Raw genomic sequence first — 21,673 nt, 5'->3', positions numbered from 1 at the left:
AACTCCGAGGCCAACGCCAGACAAGAGGTTCAATGAGAAAACAGGCGGCTCTCAACTTACAAGCGGGCAATTCATCCACACGGAGCACAGACTTCCACAATGGGAAAGGGCATGCTTTTCACAGAACAGATGGAAACGAAGCCACCCCAGCGCCTCAGGTGAAGGAGCATGTGACCCAGCAATGCTGCGGGGTCGCGCGAGCTCACCCAGGAGCCTCAGGATCGGGAAACACTAGGGCACCGATCACATTCTGAATCTCAGCCCTCTCAGTATATAGATTTCAATAACGAAATGGAGATTTATCATGAAAGTCAGTTTATTGTCCCTTTCTGTGTTTTGTATTTTCCCTTTTTGTCAGTAAATAAGCAATACACTGATTGGAAATCTGCATGATTAAATAATATTAACAAGTTCATAAACACACCCCATATCAGAGTATAAAGCAAGAGGTTGAAAAATATTCCCTAACCCAATGCAAATTAGGAGTCCCTCAAGATTGCACATTCTCCTCCTAGCTTGCTTATATAATTTAATATATATATATATACAGAATGATCTTAAAATATTGATCACTAGTACAGAATTCACAGCCCTGAAGATATATATTTTTTTCTAAAGAATGAATACCCCGCAGGCCCTAGTAATTCATTAATGTGATTCAATGTCACAGACAGTCATGTGTGGAATTTACAGTGGTGCGAAATGGTTGCAAGTTCAACATAATGCACAGTAGTCAATAAATTACATGATATATTCAACACTTGATTATAAAATAGAGTTTGTATTAAATGATTCTGCCCAACTGTAGGCTGATCTAAGTGTTCTGAGTATATTAGGATAGGTGAGGCTAAGCTATGATGTCCAGTAGGTCAGGTGTATGAAATACATTTGGCTTCCGATGGGTTTACTGGGACATAACCCCATCATAGGGCAAAGCGCATCTGTACTTGACACTTACTAGAACAAAAGGTCTTTCCCTTTTCTCTAATTCTAGTCTTCTGCTGAGGTAACTCCAGGAACCCGGCTGTGCCAGAGATCAATCCTCTAAAAATAGACTAAGCAGATTAGCATCCTAGAGGATCCTAAGGTTCCCAGACAGCAAATCTGGGGCTGAGTGCTTGAGTTGCGAGTTACGCATTGGAATGTTCAAGATAACTGATGTCCTTGAAAGGAAGACTAAATACTTCCAGGAGTCCAAGCTCATTTGAATGAAGATGGAGGAGAACAAGTTCACGATAATTTGAAGATACTTGTGTTTCTGGGCTGAATGGCTTTGAGATCAGACACAGAGTGGCTGAGCCAGTCAGGAGGCATGTAGTGTGAGCTTTCCCACCATGGTGAACAGAGGGAGTCTTTGTCCAAGGCAGGCTTGCAGCTCGGTCCAGCTTGAACATTTTATCAGGATTTGATGCTTGAAAGATGAGCCACTCTATGTAAACTCATTACCAAAGCGAAATGCAAAGATCTCTTCCATTTGTGGAACAAATCACCAATACAAACCACGTGTGGCTTTGCCTCCTGTTCACTCAATTTTCCAGGCTAGACAAAGTCCAAGTCCAGAACAGCAGTTAAGGCTAAACCTCAACATGCCAAACAAAGACGACGGCAGAGTCAGAGGTCATTCGGCACATTCATGAAACAACAAAAAAAATTGTCAACAGTAATTCCTGTAGTGTAAAAAAACGAGCTCAGCCTTCACGGCTGGTCAGATCTCAGGTGGCTGGCAGTGTTGAGAAGGTCTGACAGTCCAACGTCATGCTGGAGCTCCTGGACAAACCCCGAACAGGGCAGATTCGAAGCCCTAACGGTCCTGATGTGACTGACATTGTTCAGTCTCTCGGGCACCAGTCACTCCCTCAATATGTGAGCTTGTCTCCTTCGCATGAGAGAGAATATTTCCTTCACTATTAACGGCGAGATAAACACAATTGTACAACTTGTCTGTGAAGAGAAAATTGTATTAAACATGCAGCAACAATTTAATTTCTGTTACAGCGTCATGTTTTGAACATAACAATAGATGTGGACAATTACATTCATTTTGACTTCATACAAAGATAACATTTAATCTTCAATGAATTAGAAAATGATTTTGAAAATTAGGGCTAATAGTACAAAACACTTAACATCACATTTCAGTTGCCAAAAAAAGAACGAAGTACACAAATAATTTGCCACAGGCAGAGCAGAGAACTGAGACCAGAGGCTCAGATTAACAACAATGATCCCTATCATAGATCAAGTTTCTTTCTACCACAATTCCTAGTACGATCACACCAGAAAGCTCATCAGAAGATCCTTCCCTCTACTTAGCATGGATGTCAGAAATGGAACACAAGTTATATGGCCCAGTCTTTGGAAGCTAGATGGGAATTAGATGAAAGCTCCGAGGAATTCCTGGAGTTGGACTATCCCAGGGCTCCTTGAACAAGGCAAGAGGACAGCTGCCTGGAGTAGGGGTGGCAGAGGCTGCCTTCAATTACACCGCCCTGGATTGGAGGACATGATACTGAATGCATCCTGGTGCATTCCAGACTCTCTCAGGTAGTCATCTTGTCTTGAGCACTGTCCCATCAATAACATGCCTGAGTATATCACAGCTCATAACAGAGAGCAACTTTTTTTTTTTTTTGAGACAGAGTCTGGCTGGAGTGCAGTGGCACCATCTTGGCTCACTGCAACCTCCGCCTCCCGGGTTCAAGTGATTCTCCTGCCTGTCTCCTGAGTAGTTGGAACTACAGGCACGCGCCAACATACCCAGCTAATTTCTGTATTTTTAGAAGATATGGGGCTTCACCATATTGGTCAGAATGGTCTCGATCTCTTGACCTCGTAATCTGCCCGCCTTGGCCTCCCAAAGTGCTGGGATTACAGGCGTGAGCCAACGTGCGCAGCCTAGAGAGCAACATTTTAAAAGCACAAAGCCTCAGGAGTTTAACACCAGCCTAGGCAACATGGCGAAACCCCCTCTACAAAAAATTCAAGAAGTTAGCAAGGCATGGTGGCACACACCTGTAGTCCCAGCTAATCGGGAGGCTGAGGTGGGAGGACCACCTAAGCCCAGGAGGTCAAGGCTGTAGTGAGCTGTGATTGTGCCACTGCACTCCAGCCTGGATGACAGAATGAGACCCTGTCTCTAAATAAATAAATAAATAAATAAATAAATAAATAAATAAATAAATAAAAACAAGGCCTTATTCTGTATTGGCTATTTCCAAGAAAGTACAGAATCCCAGGTAAGAATGTCTAGGGCATAATAAATATTTCCTTAAGAAACTACCACTATTTTAGAACCAAGATACATAACAGTGTTAATTACAGCAATGCTTCTGTTTTAACTCTGTGCTGCTTAGTGTACATTGTAATTTGCTTCAGAATTTCCAAATTGTATTCCGCAGATAGAGGGTAGCCTAGAAGAGTATACTGATTAGGGGCTGTTGATTCTTTAAATAAGTCTCTTATTGTTGTTTTTCTGAAATAATAAATGGCAATATTCATTAGACACAGGTCAAGAGCAAACTGAGAGCCTTTTTCTTTCATAAAAAGAAGACTGTGAGGCCAGGTGTGGTGGCTCACGCTGTAATCCCAGCACTTTGGGAGGACGAGGTGGGTGGATCACCTGAGGTCAGGAGTTCAAAACCAGCCTGGCCAATATGGTAAAACCCCATCTCTACTAAACATACAAAAATTAGCCGGGAGTGGTGGCAGGTGCCTGGAATCCCAGCAGCTCAGGAGGCTGAGGTGGGAGAATCACTTGAACCCGGTAGGCGGAGGCTGCAATGAGCCGAGATCATACCACCGCACTCCAGCCTATGTGACAGAGCAAGACTCTGTCTCAGAAAAAAAAAAAAAGTGTCTTTTAGATTAATAAAATGTTACTTTTCATAAAGGGGACTTTTAAAGCAATCAGCAGTTTTGCCGGTTTCAAGAAATGGCTTAAGTAAATGCTTTCAACTTAATAAGAAAAATGACTTTTTTTTTTTTTAAAGGACACACACTTACCATGAGAATGAAAAAGTAGAAAACCCACATCCATCCTAGCTTGTCCCGGATCAGAGACACTAAATACTAAAAGGGAGAAAAAAATACAATATAATTCTTTATAAAGTAGATTAAACATGGCTATTTTAGAAAATAAGAAGGGAGCAGGGCTTGTATGTTTTGAAGTTTACAAAGCTCTTCCACATACATGTGCCTGCTGTGATTAATGGCCTCATTTTGTAAGCATGCAGAGTCCAAATGGAAAAACTGTATAACAGAAGTTGTCAGTTCAGGTTTATTTGTATTCACTTTGCTATTTAGAGAGGAAGATGATCATCCGCAAGCCACTCCCATTTAATCATTCTTTCTTCCAATGGAAGGTACTATAATTGATGCTTCCGGAACAGTTTGTCTTTAGGTATGCCACTCGTTTTCCAGTTACGCTGTTTGCTTATAATACTGCTACACTACCTTCACATTCTGCAGCATATTCTTTTACTATTCTTTCAATTATTGAAAAGGATCTAATTGCACTTATTTAACCCATTTTCTTTTTTTATCTTATTATGGTTAAGATATAACTGACATAAAATTTGCCATTTTAACCTTTTAACCATGTTTAAGTGTACAATCCCTTGGTATCAGTTACATTCATAATATTATACAACCATCACCACTATCTATTTCCAAACTTTTTCATCATCCAAACAGACATTCTGTACCTATTAAGCAATTAACTGCCCATCTCCCCAGCCCCTGGTAACCTCTTCTTTCTGGTTCTATGGATTGGCCTATTGTAGATATTTTGTGTAAATGGAATAACAGTATTTGTCCTTTTATGTCTGGTTTGTTTCACTTAGCATAATGCTTTCAAGGTAGACTTGCATTAGAACTTCACTCCTTTTTTTTTTTCTGGACATGGAGTCTTGCTCTGTTGCCCAGGCTGGAGTGCAGTGGGGCAATCTGCTCACTGCAACCTCTGTATCCCAGGTTCCAGTGATTCTCCTGCCTCAGCCTCTCAAGTAGCTGGGATTACAAGCTTGATCCACCATCCCTGGCTAATTTTTGTATTTTTAGTAGAGACAGGGTTTCACCATGTTGGCCAGGCTGGTCTCAAACTCCTGACCTTGTGATCCACCCGCCTCGACTTCCCAAAGTGCTGGGATTACAGGTATGAGCCACCGCGCCCAGTCCTTCATTCTTTTTTCTTTTCTTTCCTCCCCTACTCCTCAGCTCCAACTTCATTCTCTTCACGTGGATGCCAGTTATCCCAATATTATTTACTGAGAGACCATCCTTTCCCCATTGAATGGTCCTGGTACCTTTGTCGAAAATCAGTTTGGTCACAGACACAAAAGGGGAACCCATGTTATTTGATCACATTATTACTGAAATGTACATACGAAAAAATTAATGCAGAACAACTGTGTGATTTATATTAGACCACATCATGTGAAGCAAAAAAGCAGAGGTCTAATCATCCATTAAAGGAAACACAGGGGTGCTCCAAACTCTGACTGCAACTTTGCCTTTTTTTTTTTTTTTTTTTTTTGAGACAGTCTCGGCCAAGCAAGGTGGCTTATTCCTATAATCCTAGCATTTTGGGAGTCCGAGGCAGGAGGATCACTTCATTCCAAGAGTTTAAGACCAGTCTGGGCAATGTGGTGAAACCCCATCTCTACAAAAAAATACAAAACTTAGCTGGGTGTGGTGGTGCGTACCTGCAGTCCGAGCTACTTGGGAGGCTGAAGTGGGAAAATCGCTTGAGCCCCAGAAGGCAGAGATTGCAGTGAACCAAGATCGTGCCACTGCACTCCAGCCTGGGCGACACAGCCAGACCCTGTCTCAAAAACAAATAAAAAGAGAGAGACAGGGTCTGGGTCTGTCACCCAGGCTGGAGTGGAGTAGTGTGATCATGGCTCACTGCAGCCTTGACTTCCCAGGCTCAAGCAATCCTCCCGTCTCAGCCTCCCAAGTAATTGGGACAGGCACACATCACCATGCCCAGCTAACTTTTTATTTTTTTGTAGAGATGAGGGTCTCACTATGTTGCTCAGGCTGGTCTTGAACTCCTGGCCTTAGCAATCCTCCTGCCTTGGCCTCCCAAAGTGCTGGGATTACAGGCATGAGCCACCACACCCAGCCTCACATACAAGTTTTAATGTGGACATTTGTTCTCATTTCTCTTGGGCAGATACTGCAATTGAATCTTACTGAATCCCCAGTATGTGTCAAAAAAAAGCACTAAGCATTGGAAACACAAAAATGAAGGCAACAAGCAGAGCACTTGCCACGGTGTATCACCTTTACACCAGGACAGGTGCACTAGAGGACCACATCAACTGCTATGGCAACCTGAAGGAGAAACGATACTTGGGAAGTCAGGGAAAGATGGGGGCAACAAAGTTATTCAGGGTAAGTTAGTACACTGGCTAAGAAAAGGGCTGACAGAGTTTAACACCAAGTCACAGAGTCTGGGATTTCACCCCTTAGGCAATGGGAAATCATTCAAAACTCACCACGGAAGAGGAATGGAGTAAAACTAACAATGATCTACTCGGGACATGCTTCCCCAACCACGAAGGTCAGTCTAGGACCCCAGTTCACAGTAAGGGATCTAGGTACTGGCAGGTGAGGTGATCTAAATAAAACCAAACTCCCTGAAATACTCATTATAATCCACCCATTTAGTCCGTGAAGAAAACATTCGTAAAGAAAGATAACTTCAAATAATATAATGTTGAAAAAGGGTGCCCAATGCAGTCACTCTCTACCCCATAGACGAAGCCATCGGAACTGATGGCTAGGAGTATTTTTTGATTCCCACTCCAGAGCATGATCAGGTAAGCACATTTCTCAATCCTTTGCTAAGGTTTTTGTTTGTTTGGGTTTTTTGCCCTTTAGTCTTACAGTAAAATATGCTAAGCCTATCAGTCATTCATTCTACAATCATTCCACAAGTAATGTCTACCATGTGCCAGGCACTGCTCTAGGTACAAAGGCCATGGAAGGACACACAACAAAATGCTGCACTCAGGAAGCTTACATTACAGTGGGAAGAACAGACATTAACAAGTGTATACAGACTATTCAAACACGGCTAGGTAGTCAAAGTATTAAGATGGCTTACTTTACCTCAATACTTGCTCTCTCATTAACCACTAGCAATCAGACATCAGCAATTCACCCCCACCAAGGAAGCAACAACAATCTTCAAGGCCATTAATGACCTCCTAGATGTCACAACGAAGAGCCTAAGAGACAAATCCTTCAGTCCTTCTCCTGACCTCTCTACGTCCATGACCTTACTAACACCTTCTCAAACGCAACTCTCTTGACTACAGGTTACTCTGCTGTCCTCTTTTCTTTGACCACTGGGCATTCCCTGAGGCTTGGCCAACATTCTTTTTCCCATTACATAAAAAACCCACTTCCACAGGTTCAACTATTTTTATCCATACAGATGACTCTCAAATCCATATTTTTGCAAAATTCATACTCTATGATCTGTAGTGGTATATCCTAGGAGAGGCATGATTCACAACTGGTCCCAAAAAAGAGATACCTGTCCCAGAGAAAGCCTCAATTTGTGCAAAAAAAAAAAAAAAAAAGGTCAATGTAAATAGTTCTGACTAAGTATACAGTAGGCCAATCTTAGCGTAGGGATCTCAAACATCCAAGTGCAGAACAATTACCAAGAAGGCTTGTTGAAAATATATATCCGTAGGTTCTAACTCAGCGAGTCTGTAGTACACTCGGTGTTCTGTACTTTAATGAGTATCCCAGATAATTCTGATAGCCGACATTCATGAGCCACCCTTTGAGATACAGTCATAGATTTTTGGACGCAGAGGAAGCAGAGAAAGTGATTCAGAAGCAGCTGCAGAGTCCATGGCCATGTCTGGTGGGGCCCAGGAAGGAACGTGTATGCAGTAGAGTATCTGGGAGAGGGAGACAGGAGACAGGAAAGGTGGGGTCCACATGCCAGGTGGGGATAACAAGCACCCCCTGCCATGGAATACCAAGTTCAGCCTGGAAAGAAGCGGGTGGTGGGCTGGGGCAGAAGGATCTGTCTGTCTCATGAGGTCTTAGCCTATTTGCAGACAGAATCTGGAAGTATAAGTTAAAAAAAAAGGACTGAAAAAAATGGAGGGTCCTTCCACAATGGGACGCATCAGCTGGCCCTGAGAGGAGACAGGAGCCCCTGCACTCTCAGTACAGTGTTCTACAGCACAAGAGTGCCACCTACTGAGGCCTAGAGGGCAGGTTCACATTCAGCCACCTTTGAGGGAAGACATTGGAATCCCAGCCCCGGTCCTGTTCTCTCACCTGGCCCACAGCAGCTCCGATGCTCCCCGAACCATCAACAATTCCTGTGACAGTGGCCAAAGCCTCACTGCTCCCTTGGATGAGCTCCTGCCGACCCAAGTCCGCGGAAATAGCAGAGCTAATCATATTTGAAGGTCCACCAATAAAAAATCCTGAAGTCAGAACAGGTTCTTATTAAAACACAATTCACAACCACTAGTAATGTACTGCATAAGCCAAAAAAAAAAAATCCCAATAGCTTTCTTAATATGTTAGAGAGAAGTGGGAAAACAAAAGGAAACCCCCCCGAATCGTATCATGTTCAAACTATTAATAGTTAACATCCATGTTCCTGAAACCCCTTCTTGAATTATGTGACACTCTAGTATATTTTGCAGAACCCAAAGATGCAAAAATATAGTGAAACACAGAGCCTTTCTAATCCTGTGATGTTTATATTCATTAATAACTAACTGCACTGGCTTGTCAAATAAATTCTATTACAGTAGAGTTGCCTCATATGATCATTCCACTGTACAAATTCAACCAGGAATATTGGGAAAAAAAAAAAAACAGCAAAGAGGAAAAAGCCACTGAAATGGAGAAGGTGACTCTATCTGCCACTGCTCTCAGTGAGGCCGCCCACAAATCGGGCATGAGTTGACCCACATGACCCACGTGCTGGAATCAGTTCCATGTATCTCAAGTAGCATGAGCAGCTCATTCTCCCAAGCATGATCTAAAGTTTAAAATAAGTAATTTTTCTGGCTGGGCACAGTGGCTCATGCCTGTAATCCCAGCACTTTGGGAGGCTGAGGTGGGCAGATCACCTGAGGTCAGGAGTTCAAGACCAGCCTAGGCAACATGGTGAAATCCTGTCTCTACTAAAACTACAAAAATTAGCCAGGTGTGGCAACAGGTGCCTGTAATCCCAGCTACTCGGGAGGCTGAGGCAGAAGAATCATTTGAACCTAGGAGGTAGAGTTTGCAGTTAGCTGAGATTGTGCCACTGTACTCCAGCCTAGGCAACAAGAGCAAGATTCCTTCTCAAAAATAAAAATAAAGTTTAAAATTAGTAATTTTTCTGGCTGGGCATGGTGGCAAATGCCTGTAATCCCAGTATTTTGGGAGGCCAAGACGGGCAGATCACCTGAGGTCAGGAGTTCAAGACCAGCCTGGGCAACATGGTAAAACCCCTTCTCTACTACAAATACAAAAATTAGCCGGGCATGGTGGTGCAAGCCTCTAATCCCAGCTACTTGGAAGGCTGAAGCACGACAATCACTTGAACCCAGGAAGCGGAAGTTGCAGTGAGCTGAGATCGCACCACTGCACTCCAGCCTGGGCAACAGAGCAAGACTCCATTTCAAAATATAAATAAATAATAATTTTTCTATAACATACTTCCTAATGCACCCAACTATTTTATCTAGTGTTCACATGACAAAATGCTGACCAATTCCAACACAGGAGGACACACGAGCTATAGTGGATTTTTTCTTGAAAGCTGGTGAATTGGTCTCCCATGTGGCATCTTTCTAAGTCACTTCTACAAGTAAGAGCAGAAGAAGAAAGAGCAGAGAAAAAGAAATCTGGAAAAGGAGACATCTTTCATTTTAAAATTTGAATCCTCTGTAATTAAGGTTTCAGTACTACTCAAATTGAGGGAGAAAAGCAGTTTCCTTTTTCCTCTGAATTGACAGAGTAACAGAAGCACAGCGGAGCAGAGGCATGTGCCGTACCTGTAACAGTCATCAGAAGGGCATTGATGGACTTATCGTTTGGAGAACCTGTTAGGGAAGACAGAGACAAACCACAGTGACTTGAAAAGCAGACTCCACGTGCCTCCGCCAACAGTACGCAAAGATCTGAATCTCTGTGACCTCACAAATCACTCCCAGAGACAACAAAGAGATACAACTCTCTCTGCCTCTTTCAACTCTGATTTGTAACGTCTGCCTCTTGCTGGTGCTCAAGCTAACAAGACTTCTAAAAGCTACAGAAAAGCTCTACTCCTGTCTCAACAGCATCTTAAGGGACATATACCAACCTACTAATTACCATCTTTCCGCTTTTGAAACCTGTTCCCCTTTTATTGTTTTATTGGCTATAATGTCGTGCCTCTGGAGCCTCCCCCAAACAAAGCATATATTCTCCCAAGCAAGCTTTTAAGCATATTAACAAAGCAAAAGAGATGCCAGTTTCCTCCCAACACAAATAAAACGATGTGATGACAGGTTTCCCAGGCATTCACAGGACAATACAAAGGTGGCATATTGGGCCTCAAAGTTGGTCTCCAGGCTCTCCCTGGCGCTGATCACTGACTCCAGATAAATGCCTTATTCCTATCAGATTAAGAAAGCAAAGGAATTAGTAATTGCAAAGGGATACTCACGACTATACCCTACCAGGGACCCAACTGCCAGAAGCAGACTCAGGGCAAGAACCGGCGCTCTCTTCTGTAGTACGTCAGAGATGAAGCCTTGCAAAGTTCCACCTGCAAGCACAGAGTGAATGGCATGCTCCCCATGCACCCTCTAGTCTCGATAACAGGATCCAAACACTGGTCTATCAAAACATATGGCTGACTCCCTGAAAAGGGGTCCTCCATAACTTCCTTTTAGGAAGATAAACTGTTTGTTAAATCACCATGATGACCGAAGGGGACAGGATACCACAAATCAGACAGCAAAACATGAAACTGTCAAAGCCATCCACTATCCCTTACAAAAATAAGCTGTGAATGTTATTTCTGATTTTTCTCTTTAATTTAAAAGATAATAAATTAAGAACTATGCCTCGCTGGGCACGGTGACTCACACCTATAATCCCAGCACTTTGGGGACTAAGGCTAGGGGACTGCTTGAGGTCAGGGTTTCAAAGGCAGTCTAAAGATATATTAGCTGGGCGTGCTAGCACATGCCTACATTCCCAGATACTTGGGAGGCTGAGGTGGGAGGATCACTTGAGCTAGGAGGCTGAGGTTGTGATGAACCATATCATGCCACTTAAGCTCAGGAATCTGAGGCTTCAGTGAGCTGTATCGTCCCACTGCACTCTAGCCTGTGCAACAGAGCAAGACCATGTCTTAAACAACAAAAAACTGCCGGGTGCAGTGGTTCACACCTGTAATCCCAGCACTTTGGGAGGCTGAGGTGGGCGGATCACAAGGTCAAGAGATCAAGACCATCCTGGCCAACATGGTGAAATCCTGTCTCTACTAAAAATAAAAAAAAAAAATTAGCTGGGTGTGGCGGCACGCGCCTATAGTCCCAGCTACTTGGGAGACTGAGGCAGGAGAATTGCTTGAATCCAGGAGGCAGAGGTTTCAGTGAACCGAAATCATGCCACTGTGCTCCGGCACCTGGCAACAGAGCGAGACTCTGTCTCAAAAAAAAAAAAAAAACTGTGCCTTACAGTCTATGGAGGCCAGTAGCTGGGTACAGTGGCTCACATCTGTAGTCCCAGCACTTTGGGAGGCTGAGGTGGGCAAATTGCCTGAGCTTAGGAGTTTGAGACCAGCCTGGGCAACAAAGTGAAACCCCATCTCTACAAAAAATACAAAAAAATTAGCAGGGTGTGGTGGTGCACAACTATAGTCCCAGCTACTCGGGGGACTGAGGTGGGAGGATCACTTGAGCCCAGGAGGTTGTGGCTGCAGTGAGCCAACATTGTGCCACTGCACCCCAGCATGGGCGACAGAGCAGTACCCCCGTCTCCAAAAAAAAAAAAAAAAAAAAAAGTGGCTGGTAAATATTCACTAAAATACAATTCAGCAGTTATGGTTTAGTAATAGGACATGACCTTTACAAAGCAGGATGTGAATCTTTCAAGCAACAATGTCACATGCTGCACTACTCTGAGTTCTAGGGGCTACGGGACATCTGGTGAGTCCTCATCAGACAGCAGGCAGCTGGACAATTTTAACTTCAGAGGACACAGAAGTATGGTGAGGTATAAAGGTGGCAACCTCACCTTTGGCTCTGGATTTAAGAATATGGGCAGCGAAGTTCAAATACAGTAATAGCAGAGCGCCTAGGATAGACCGTGTGCCTCCACAAGCTCAGGGACGTTGAGTCTCACCACAATTCTAAATGTTAACATTTTGAAGGTTATTAAGATCTGGGTATTAGCCATGTAAGTAATACCCATTAAAATGCATTCTGCTCATCTGTCTTACTTCCTTGTTCATACTTATTACTTCCTTGTTCATACTTCTAGCTACAGCAAAAATCCACTATTAAAATCTTTGTTTACAACTGTAAAAACATTCACAAAAATTAATCCCTGCTGTTACTCCAGCCTCTATGACCTGACGATCTACACACTAAGGTATAGTTCCCCTTTATCCTCAGCGATATGCTCCACAACCCCCATGGATGCCCGAAACCACAGGCAGTACCAAACTCTATACATACTATGTTTTTCTCTATACATACATACCCATGATCAAGTTTAATTTATGAGTTAGGCACAGAAATTGACAAAATAGAAAACAATAACAATATACTATAACGTAAGTTATATGAATGGTCTCTCTCTCTCTCTCTCTCTGAAAATACCTTATTGTGTATAAGTGACACCACATAAGGGGAGATTGCTGTATTCTCCCTGGTTAGGCCGGGGTGGGGGTGGGGGAAGGTGGGAGAGAGATACAATAAACACGATCACATTCTAACTTGGATCTCTGACATACAATTTAGCTTTAGAGCTAAAATACCACTGAGAAAACATATGAAAGGATTGTATTTAAAGAGATTCCCATGTGCTTCCCCAAACAAAAGAATGGTTCCATCAACAAAGGACTGAGAAAAAAGAGCCCAATAAATCCCAGTGCTGCCTTAGGCTGGGTCTTCTTTCTATGGACCTCTTTTTTTTCTTTTTTTTTTTTTAAGAGTTTGGCTGTTTACTAGTAGGACAGTTTAGGGAAAATGGCTGTAGAATAAGTAATAAAACTTTAAGTGAGACCAGATTTCACAACCCAGTAAAAGATCACTAGTGACTAACTCTTTATGGAAAAGACGCATCACTGGCATACCTATGATCCCTCCAACGTCGTACCAAATGGACAGCTTGTCGGCTTCCGCCTCCTTCCAGCCGAAGTTGTTACTCAGATAAAAGGGCAGCCAGAAGAAGAAGGAGTAATTCACCAACTTCAAGCAGGCGTAGGCCAGTGAGTACTACAAGAAAAGCATTCAACTCTCAGCGACAGACAAATAGCACAGCATGACCACAATTTTTAATGTCATTAAAAAGCAAAACAAAATAAAGGAATTTAGGATGAACAGGACCTGATTTTACAGTTAAACATCTCTACAAAGTCCCACATGCCTGAGTTCGCCCAGTCTCTCTCTGCTCTTCATCCCTGTTAACTTCATGTACAGCAGGCCTTTGGAAGAAAAAGCACAAATGGCTACTTCTTAACTGTCTGCAGTTTCTCCTCCTATCAGTTCTCTGGTAGAAGCAAGCCAGTGTTTTGAAACTACAAGGCAGGGCACATGCCCACATTTCTTTATTCACACGAAGATGAATGGTATTCATGCCACTAACCAGCGTTAACCATAGGCAAAGAAGTCCCGGAAGCATCCCGGCCTCTACTGGGAGCAGCCAGATGGGTTTGGTTATTCTACTCCTTGCCAAGGCAACACCGTCAACAGCGCAGAGCAAGGGGGCTACACTGCAGTTCCAAGGTCTAAGAAAAGCAGCAGCATGATCATTCCTTTCACACTACTTTCCAAAATCTCCACATTCCCTGGTCCAGTGGCAAAGAAGAGAGTCTCTCTGGCGAGTCAAAACTGAAAGAACATGTCATCATCATCGGCCCTGTGGCTCTCCCTTGAGGGGAAAAAACGCTGCAGCTGCACGGAGACGGTGGTGGGGCTGAGATGCCCATATTCAACACATTACTACCAGGAAATCCTGACATTTAGCATCAAAGGAAAAAGCGGGGGGAACAGAGGGGCTGACTTCAAAGGGTGTCTGGCTAGTATATTCTTTTCCCTGGAGCTGCCAGTTATTCTCTAGGTATCACTTGTTTTAAAACAGCTTCCCTGGCAGGCAATAGCTACCCCCTAGAGAGCCAAATCCCAATCACGAGTGCATTCTGACCAGACAGCCTGCTACAAAGACAAAGGAATCAAGTTAACTAGATTTCCTTCACATCCCTGCCCGTGTCAGAGAACAACAGCTAGTGAAGAACAAAGGAACAGCAAAAGAGGTCCATATTTAGTCACAACAAAGTTCTTTCTCACAAATTAAACTACTACCAGCAGAGTATTTTTAAAACCAGTGAAAAGATAATAATCAATAGCATAAAAACAGGCCTAAAGGAACCTGCATTTCTCTTATATTATATATATCATCACTGGGTTAATTGTGGAAAATTACACTTACACTTTAACTCATAATTAACTCTGTTGGAAACGTTAGTTCTCTCAGCTTGGGGGCACCGGTAGAAGGGGACTGACAGGCACGTCATAAGATGGCCTACAGATCACTCTACCTGAGGGATCGCATTCATAAAGCACCACTGCCAACTGAAGTAACAACAGGTGCTTGATCAAAACACAAGAGCCCAGTGTTACAGGCTCTGGGGAAGACTGGAATAATTTCTATTCCGGGGGAAGGGGAACTGAGACACACGGACGGGTTGCGTGACTTACCCCAGGTGTCACAGAAAGTTAGTGGGTAAGCTGGAAACAAAACCTAGGCCTATTAACTTCCACTCCACTGCTAGAGCGCCCGAAACATCAAGACAGAAAAACTGCAGCAGAAGGGATTTAGTGTAGACGTTAGAAGGCTTTCCTGACTGCACAGGCTGTAGAAACACTGGAATGCATTACCAAGAAAGACTGTGGAGTGCTCTGTTCTGGACCCTTTAAAAGGAGATAAGCTGGGCACGGAGGCTCTCGCCTGTAATCCCAGCACTTTGGGAGGCCGAGGCAGGCGGATCACGAGGTCAGGAGATTGAGACCATCCTGGCTAACACAGTGAAACCCTGTCTCTAACAAAAATACAAAAAATTAGCCGGGTATGGTGGCACGCGCCTGTAATCCCAGCTACTCGGGAGGCTGAGGCAGGAGAATCACTTGAACTTGGAAGGTAGAGGTTGCAATGAGCCGAGGTCACACCACTGCACTCCAGCCTGGGCAACAGAGCAAGACTCTGTCTAAAATAAATGAATGAATGAATGGAATGAATGAATGAGGGCCAGGCAGGCTTAGGAACCATTCACAACCCTTCTTCTTGGTCCACGTATAATTCTGTAACACTTCAAAAGGCCTAAAAGTACACATTAAAAAATAATCAACTTTGCCTTTTTAATCACAGGCTAGATCAGGGTCAGGAAAGCAGGGCTCTTTGGCCAAGTCTGGCCACGCCTAACTGTCCCACGTTTTCTGTGGCTTATTTTGCTCTACAGAGCTAAGTGGTTGTGGGACAGACTGTATGGTTCCCCGAAGTTGAAAATACTTGCTCTCTGCCTCTTCATGGAAAAGTCTGTCAACCCCTGCGTTAAAGATCAGATAAGCTGAGGGGCACTAGACAATATTCCTCAGAACATATATTCCTAAAATAAAGTATCCAAGAGAGGCTCAATACTTAAGGAAGCTTTATCCCAGGCAGAGGAGATGTCAAGAGCTCTCGGTACTGCGCTGGCTGTGGTGAGGAGACGTGAGTGGTCCTTACCGGTATGACTCCAGGAAGGCAACACGCCTGGTAGAAGCTTACTGCCTTGACTTGGGCAACAGAACTATCATCTTGGATTGAATAATTCGGCTCATATTCGTCTTCATTTTCACCACCATTAATTAATGGCCTGTGTGAGTCTTCTTCAAAATCTTCTTCTGCCTCAATACCTGAGAGACCTAAAACAATAGCGACAGCCACTGTTTATGGAGTGCCCACCACGTGTGAAGGCTCTGTATTTATCACTACTTATGGGGTTCATGTTATTTTTATTTCCATTTTACAGAAGCGGCAACAAAGGCTCAGAGACCAAGGTCAACTAAGGTCAATTAAAGTCACACAGTCTGTCTAAAAATATTTAAAAGATACAAGAACTGTACATCTGTTTGTTTCTGTGGTTTTGCGTGTATGTAATCTGTATTTAACTACAGGTAAGTATCATTTTTATGAATCACTTTTACGGATGAAAAGAAATATTTCAAGAAGTGAAATTAGAAATACATCCATGTTGATTCCTAGCCAATGTCTCAAGTATAAAAATCATTTGCAAATGCGAAGATTTTCCTGTAACTATAAAAGACGTGCATCACTCCCCTCAAACATGTGCAGCTGTGCCAGGGGCTGGCTACAATGTCGACAGGACTCAAACGGCAGTACTGTTCTCCTTTCACTCACTAAAAGGAGCTCATAGTTTTCCTAGGAAAAAAGAGATTTGATTTCTTGGCCTCAGATTTTCTTTTGGCCATAATAGTAAGACATTCGGAATAGAAGGGACGGACGGCTTCTCCTCACCAATTTCTTCTGGTGACACCAGGAGTCCAAAGAAGATAACGATCCCACCAGCAAACTGCACAGACGCCGTGACCAGAAAGGCATACTGGAGGAGAGGGGGGGAAAGGTGGTCCTTACATATCTGGGGATAGTCATCAGAAGCACATTCATTAAAGGCTCAGAGGTGGGAAGGGAGACTGAGAAGCAAGGAAGCGCCCAGTGCTTCTACCGGGCCAGGCGCTGTGCAAAGTGTTCTACTCGTGTTTTCTCATTTAATTCTTCCTAGTGATTCTATGAAGCTCAGAGAGGAAAATTAAGGTCCCCTGGATACTAAGTGGCACTATTATGATTGTGAAATCAGAACTAACTCCAAAAATCTAGTTCTTTGCATCACATAGCCTCCCATAAAAGACTATCTGGGCTGGGCGCGGTGGCTCACACCTATAATCCCAGCACTTTGGGGGGCCGAGGTGGGTGGATCACCTGGGTCAGGAGTTCGAGACCAGCCTGGCCAACCTGGTGAATCCCAGTCTCTACTAAAAATATAAAAATTAGCTGGGCGTGGTGGTGGGCGCCTGTAATCCCAGCTACTCAGGAGGCTGAGGCAGGAGAATCACTTAAACCTGGGAGGCGAAGGTTGCAATAAGCCGAGATCGCGTCACTGCACTCCAGCCTGGGCAACAGAGCGAGACTCCATCTCAAAAAAAAAAAAAAAGATAGTATCTGCTCGTGAAGATATTACACTTGAGAGGATTAAACAATACACAAAACAATATTATAAAGCACCATATAGTTGAATAAATGAGAAGACCCAGTACTACCAAGAAACATATATAGGAATCCAGAAGAAGGAAAGAGCTGAAGAGGCTGAGGCAGTAAGACAATGTCTTAGGGAAGAACGGAAAAGCAAAGCCAACTGCCCATCTTTCCAGGCACACAGTAAGCAAAGGCACAGGGTGGAGGGAGACAGAAAGCCTACTGCCCGACTCAAGGAGAGGGCTTCCGCTAGGGGATAACAGGGAAGAAAACTGATTTGAAAAGGTGACAGCTAGATGAAAGACTCTCAACCTGCAGGCTGCATGGCTGATTTAACCGAAAACGGAGCCTGATACAGACACTCTGAATTTTTAAACCAGTGAGTGAGAAAATTAAAGCAGTGTTTCCAGAAGTCAAATCTGAGAGCAGCACAGAAGGTGAACTGAAATTCTCATCTGAACCAATTATACAATCCAGGTGTCAGGCTAAGAAGCCTAGAATAAAGGTGGCCATAAATGAAGGACTTCTCAATGACCCTAACTATACTAAAATTTGTGGTGAGCTGTTTAAAAATGTATCTACTTTTTCCTTTTTTTTTTTTTTTGAAATGGAGTCTCACTCTGTCACCAGGCTGGAGTGCAGTGGTGCAATCTTGGCTCACTGTAACCTCCAACTCTCTGGTTCAAGCCATTCTCCTGCCTCAGCCCCCCAAGTAGCTGGGATTACTGGCATGCACCACCACACCCAGCTAATTTTTGTATTTTTCGTAGAGATGGGGTTTCACCATGTTGGCCAGGATGATCTTGATCTCCTGACCTCATGATCTGCCCGCCTCAGCCTCCCAAAGTGCTGGGATTACAGGCATGCGGCGTCATGCCTGGCCAAAAATGTATCAACTTTTTAAAAGAGCAACTTACTTTTAATAATTTAGGTTTTTGAGTAGGTAATATATTCACATGATTCAGACGTTTTTGAGTAGGTAATATATTCACATGATTCAAACAATAGAGGAATAAGATGTACAGTAAAGCTGGGTGAGGTAGCTCATGCCTATAATCCCAGCCCTTTGGGAGGCCGAGGTGGGGAGAGCACTTGAGGTCAGGAGTTTGAGACCAGCCTGGCCAACATGGCAAAATGCCATCTCTACTAAAAATACAAAAATTACCCAGGTGTGGTGGCGTACACCTGTAATCCCAGCTACTTGGGAGGCTGAGGCAGGAGAATCACCTGAAGCCAGGAGGCAGAGGTTGCAGTGAGCTAAAATCTCACTATTGCACTCCAGCCTGGGTGACAGAGTGAGACTCCATCTAAAAAAAAACAAACGATGGGTATTATAAAAAAAATTTTTTTAATATACAGTAAAAACTTTCCCTCCCACCCTGCCTTCCCCATCTGCTCAATTCTCCCAATTTTCCCAACCTATAACCATTGTCGTTCATTTTCACTGCCCAGAAATTGTTTTGGAAACATACAAGCTAACACAAGCATATTCTCTTTCATTCTTCCTTGTCACACAAATGGTATTCAATATACAGTTTTGCACCCTTGCTGTCTTCGTTTAGCACATTTTTGAGATTGTTGCAGTGCACTACTCTCTCAGTACACAGAGAGCTTTCTAATTCGACTTCGCAGCTGCACAGCAGTGCTTTGAACAGGTTTATCATGGTTGAGCTATGTCCCTCTTCGCTGACACCTGCTTTCAGTCTTTGGCTATTACAAACAATGCCAAAATAAAGAATCTTGTAGATACATCATTTGTATGTGTTTCAGTCTATTCATCTGTGTGAATAATTCCTGGAGGTGGAACTGCTCAGGTGAGTATTTGTAATTTTGATAGACATTGCCATATTGACCCCTCCAGGAGTTAGTGACTTCGTTACTCTTTCAACTGCAATGCCTGTGTCTCTTCAGGTTCTTGTAAGTACAACACGTCTTCAAACTTTTGGATTTTTGCCAGTCTAGTAAGTATACAGTATAGTTTTTCTTCCTTTTTTTTTTTTTAACAGCATAGCTTTAATTTGCATTTCCCTGTTGATTAAGTTCCATAAGAACAGAGATTTTTGTCTCTTTTGGCCAGTTCTATTATTTACAGTGCCTAGGAGCACGTACAGAGAGTTCAGTATTTATTAAATGAATAAGCAGTGCGTAGAATATTTTGCATATGTTTACAAGCCATTTCTATATCCTTTCCATGAACTATACATTCAAATTCTGTATCTTTCTGTTGTTGGTGTTTTTGTTTTTATTATCAATTCATGGATGTGCTTTACATATTATGAGAATTAGTGTTCATTTTTTTATGTTTTCTTGAGACAGGGTCTGGCTCTGTCACCCAGATTGGAGTGCAGTGGCATGTCTTGGCTCACTGTACCCTCCAGCTCCCAGGCTCAGGACTACAGGCATACACCACAACACTCAGCTAATTTTTTAGTTTTTTGTAGATATAAGGTCTCATTATATTGCCCAGGCTGGTCTTAAACTCCTGGGCTCAAGCGATCCTTCCACCTCAGCCTCCCAAAGTGCTGAGATTATAGGTGTGAGCCACTGTACCTGGCCCAGATGAGTCCTTTATCTGTAACATGAGTTGCAAATTCTTCTCAACTGGTTATATGTCTTTAGACTCTCTATAGTGTTTTTGCTATAAATAATTTTTATGTTTGAATATATCAGAAGTTGGTCTACTGGAAGTTTGTCTACTTTTCCTTTAAATTTATTTTTGATATGGAGTCTTACTCTGTTACCTAGGCTAATGTGCAGCGGTGTGACCTTGGCTCACTGCAACCTCTGCCTCCTGGGTTCAAGCGATTCTCCTGCCTCAGCTTCCCAAGTAGCTGGAACTACAGACATGCACCACCACACCCAGTTAATTTTTGCATCTTTTTTTAGTAGAGACAGGGTTTCACCACGTTGGCCAGGCTGGTCTCAAACTCCTGACCTCAGGTGATCCGCCTGCCCTGGCCTTCAAAGTGCTGGGGTTATAGGCACAAGCCACCACACCTGGCCAGAAGTTTGTCTACTTTTAATACAAGTCTTGCCCTATCCAGACACAGTTCTACGTAGTTTTAAATGGCCACATTATTTAATACATAAAAAGCAATACACACACACACACACACACACACAGAATGCGAGAGCTAGAAAACAATACCTACCTCATAACCATACTGAAGAACAGAAGAAGCTAGGCACGCTCCCAAAATATTGCCCACTGAAGCACAGGCACTCCAGAGACCAAAAACAACTCCTCGTCTAAGATGCAAAACAGTGGAGACAAAGGACCATGGTCAGAAGAGATACTCTAGGCAGTTCAAAATACAAAACAGCCAAAACAGCCAAGGTGCATACTACCAAGACTAAACAGGCTATTTTAAAAGTTTTTTAAAATTCACCATAAAGACAAAATGTCAAGTCTCCTCTAACTCTATGATTTTATTAAAGTTTAATTTAGAGCTCATAGAAAGACACTGTTCGGAGAATTAAAAAAGACAAGCGACAAGAGAAAATATTTGCATATCACTTATCTGATAAAAAATTGTTATCCAGATTGCGCACAGTGGCTCACACCTGTAATCCCAGCACTTTGGCAAGCCAAGGCAGACAGATCACCTGAGGTCAGGAGTTCGAGACCAGCCTGGCTAACATGGCAAAATCCCATCTCTACTTAATTAGTCAGGCATGATAGTGGGTGCCTGTAATCTCAGCTACTCGAGAGGCTAAGGCAGGAGAATCGCCTGAAGCCGGGAGGCAGAGGTTGCAGTGAGCCGAGATCACACAATTGCACTTTTGCACTCCAGCCCGGGGGACAGAGTAAGACTCCGTCTCCAAAAACAAAACTGTATCCAGAATATAAGGCAATTATCACTCTCAAAACTCAGTACAGTATGACAACAGACAACGTGATTGAATATTAAAAAGCATGAATCTATAATCATCTCAAAATAAAAAGTCGTTGAAAAGTGGGCAAAAGATTTTAACAGATATTTCACATAAAAAGATGTAATACAAAAAACACTCAACTGGCCATCGAGGTGGCTCATGCCTGTAATCACAGCCTTTGGGAGGCCTGAAGTAGGTGGGTCACTTGAGGTCAAGAGTGACCTCAACATGGTGAAACCCCATCTGGCCAACATGGTGAAACCCCATCTCTGCTAAAAATACAAAAATTAGCTGT

At 43.2% G+C, this 21,673-nt stretch overlaps 1 protein-coding gene across 3 annotated transcripts in view; it reads right to left on the bottom strand.

The window, feature by feature from the left end:
- Positions 1–298: 298 nt before the first annotated feature.
- The window catches only part of SLC37A3 (solute carrier family 37 member 3), a 58,960-nt gene continuing 37,585 nt past the window's right edge, over positions 299–21,673 (bottom strand). For 2 of the 3 annotated variants that reach the window (XM_064372878.1, XM_064372883.1), the window contains exons 7-15: positions 20,655–20,751; positions 16,768–16,852; positions 15,976–16,154; positions 13,328–13,469; positions 10,685–10,786; positions 10,032–10,079; positions 8,311–8,462; positions 4,003–4,068; positions 299–1,941 (exon numbers count right to left, since the gene is read on the bottom strand). In XM_064372878.1, coding sequence (XP_064228948.1) covers positions 1,849–1,941; positions 4,003–4,068; positions 8,311–8,462; positions 10,032–10,079; positions 10,685–10,786; positions 13,328–13,469; positions 15,976–16,154; positions 16,768–16,852; positions 20,655–20,751 — 964 coding nt within the window. In that variant the 3' untranslated portion in view covers positions 299–1,848. The remainder of the gene's footprint in view (positions 1,942–4,002; positions 4,069–8,310; positions 8,463–10,031; positions 10,080–10,684; positions 10,787–13,327; positions 13,470–15,975; positions 16,155–16,767; positions 16,853–20,654; positions 20,752–21,673) is intronic. The other variant, XM_064372886.1, reaches the window with a different exon arrangement.

Source organism: Aotus nancymaae, unplaced genomic scaffold (genome assembly GCF_030222135.1).
Source record: "Aotus nancymaae isolate 86718 unplaced genomic scaffold, 86718_ANA_hifiasm-v0.15.2.pri h1tg000002l, whole genome shotgun sequence".
Taxonomy (NCBI): Eukaryota; Metazoa; Chordata; class Mammalia; order Primates; family Aotidae; genus Aotus; species Aotus nancymaae.
The sequence above is the reverse complement of the archived record's forward strand: the minus strand, read 5'-3'. Positions and strand labels throughout refer to the sequence as shown.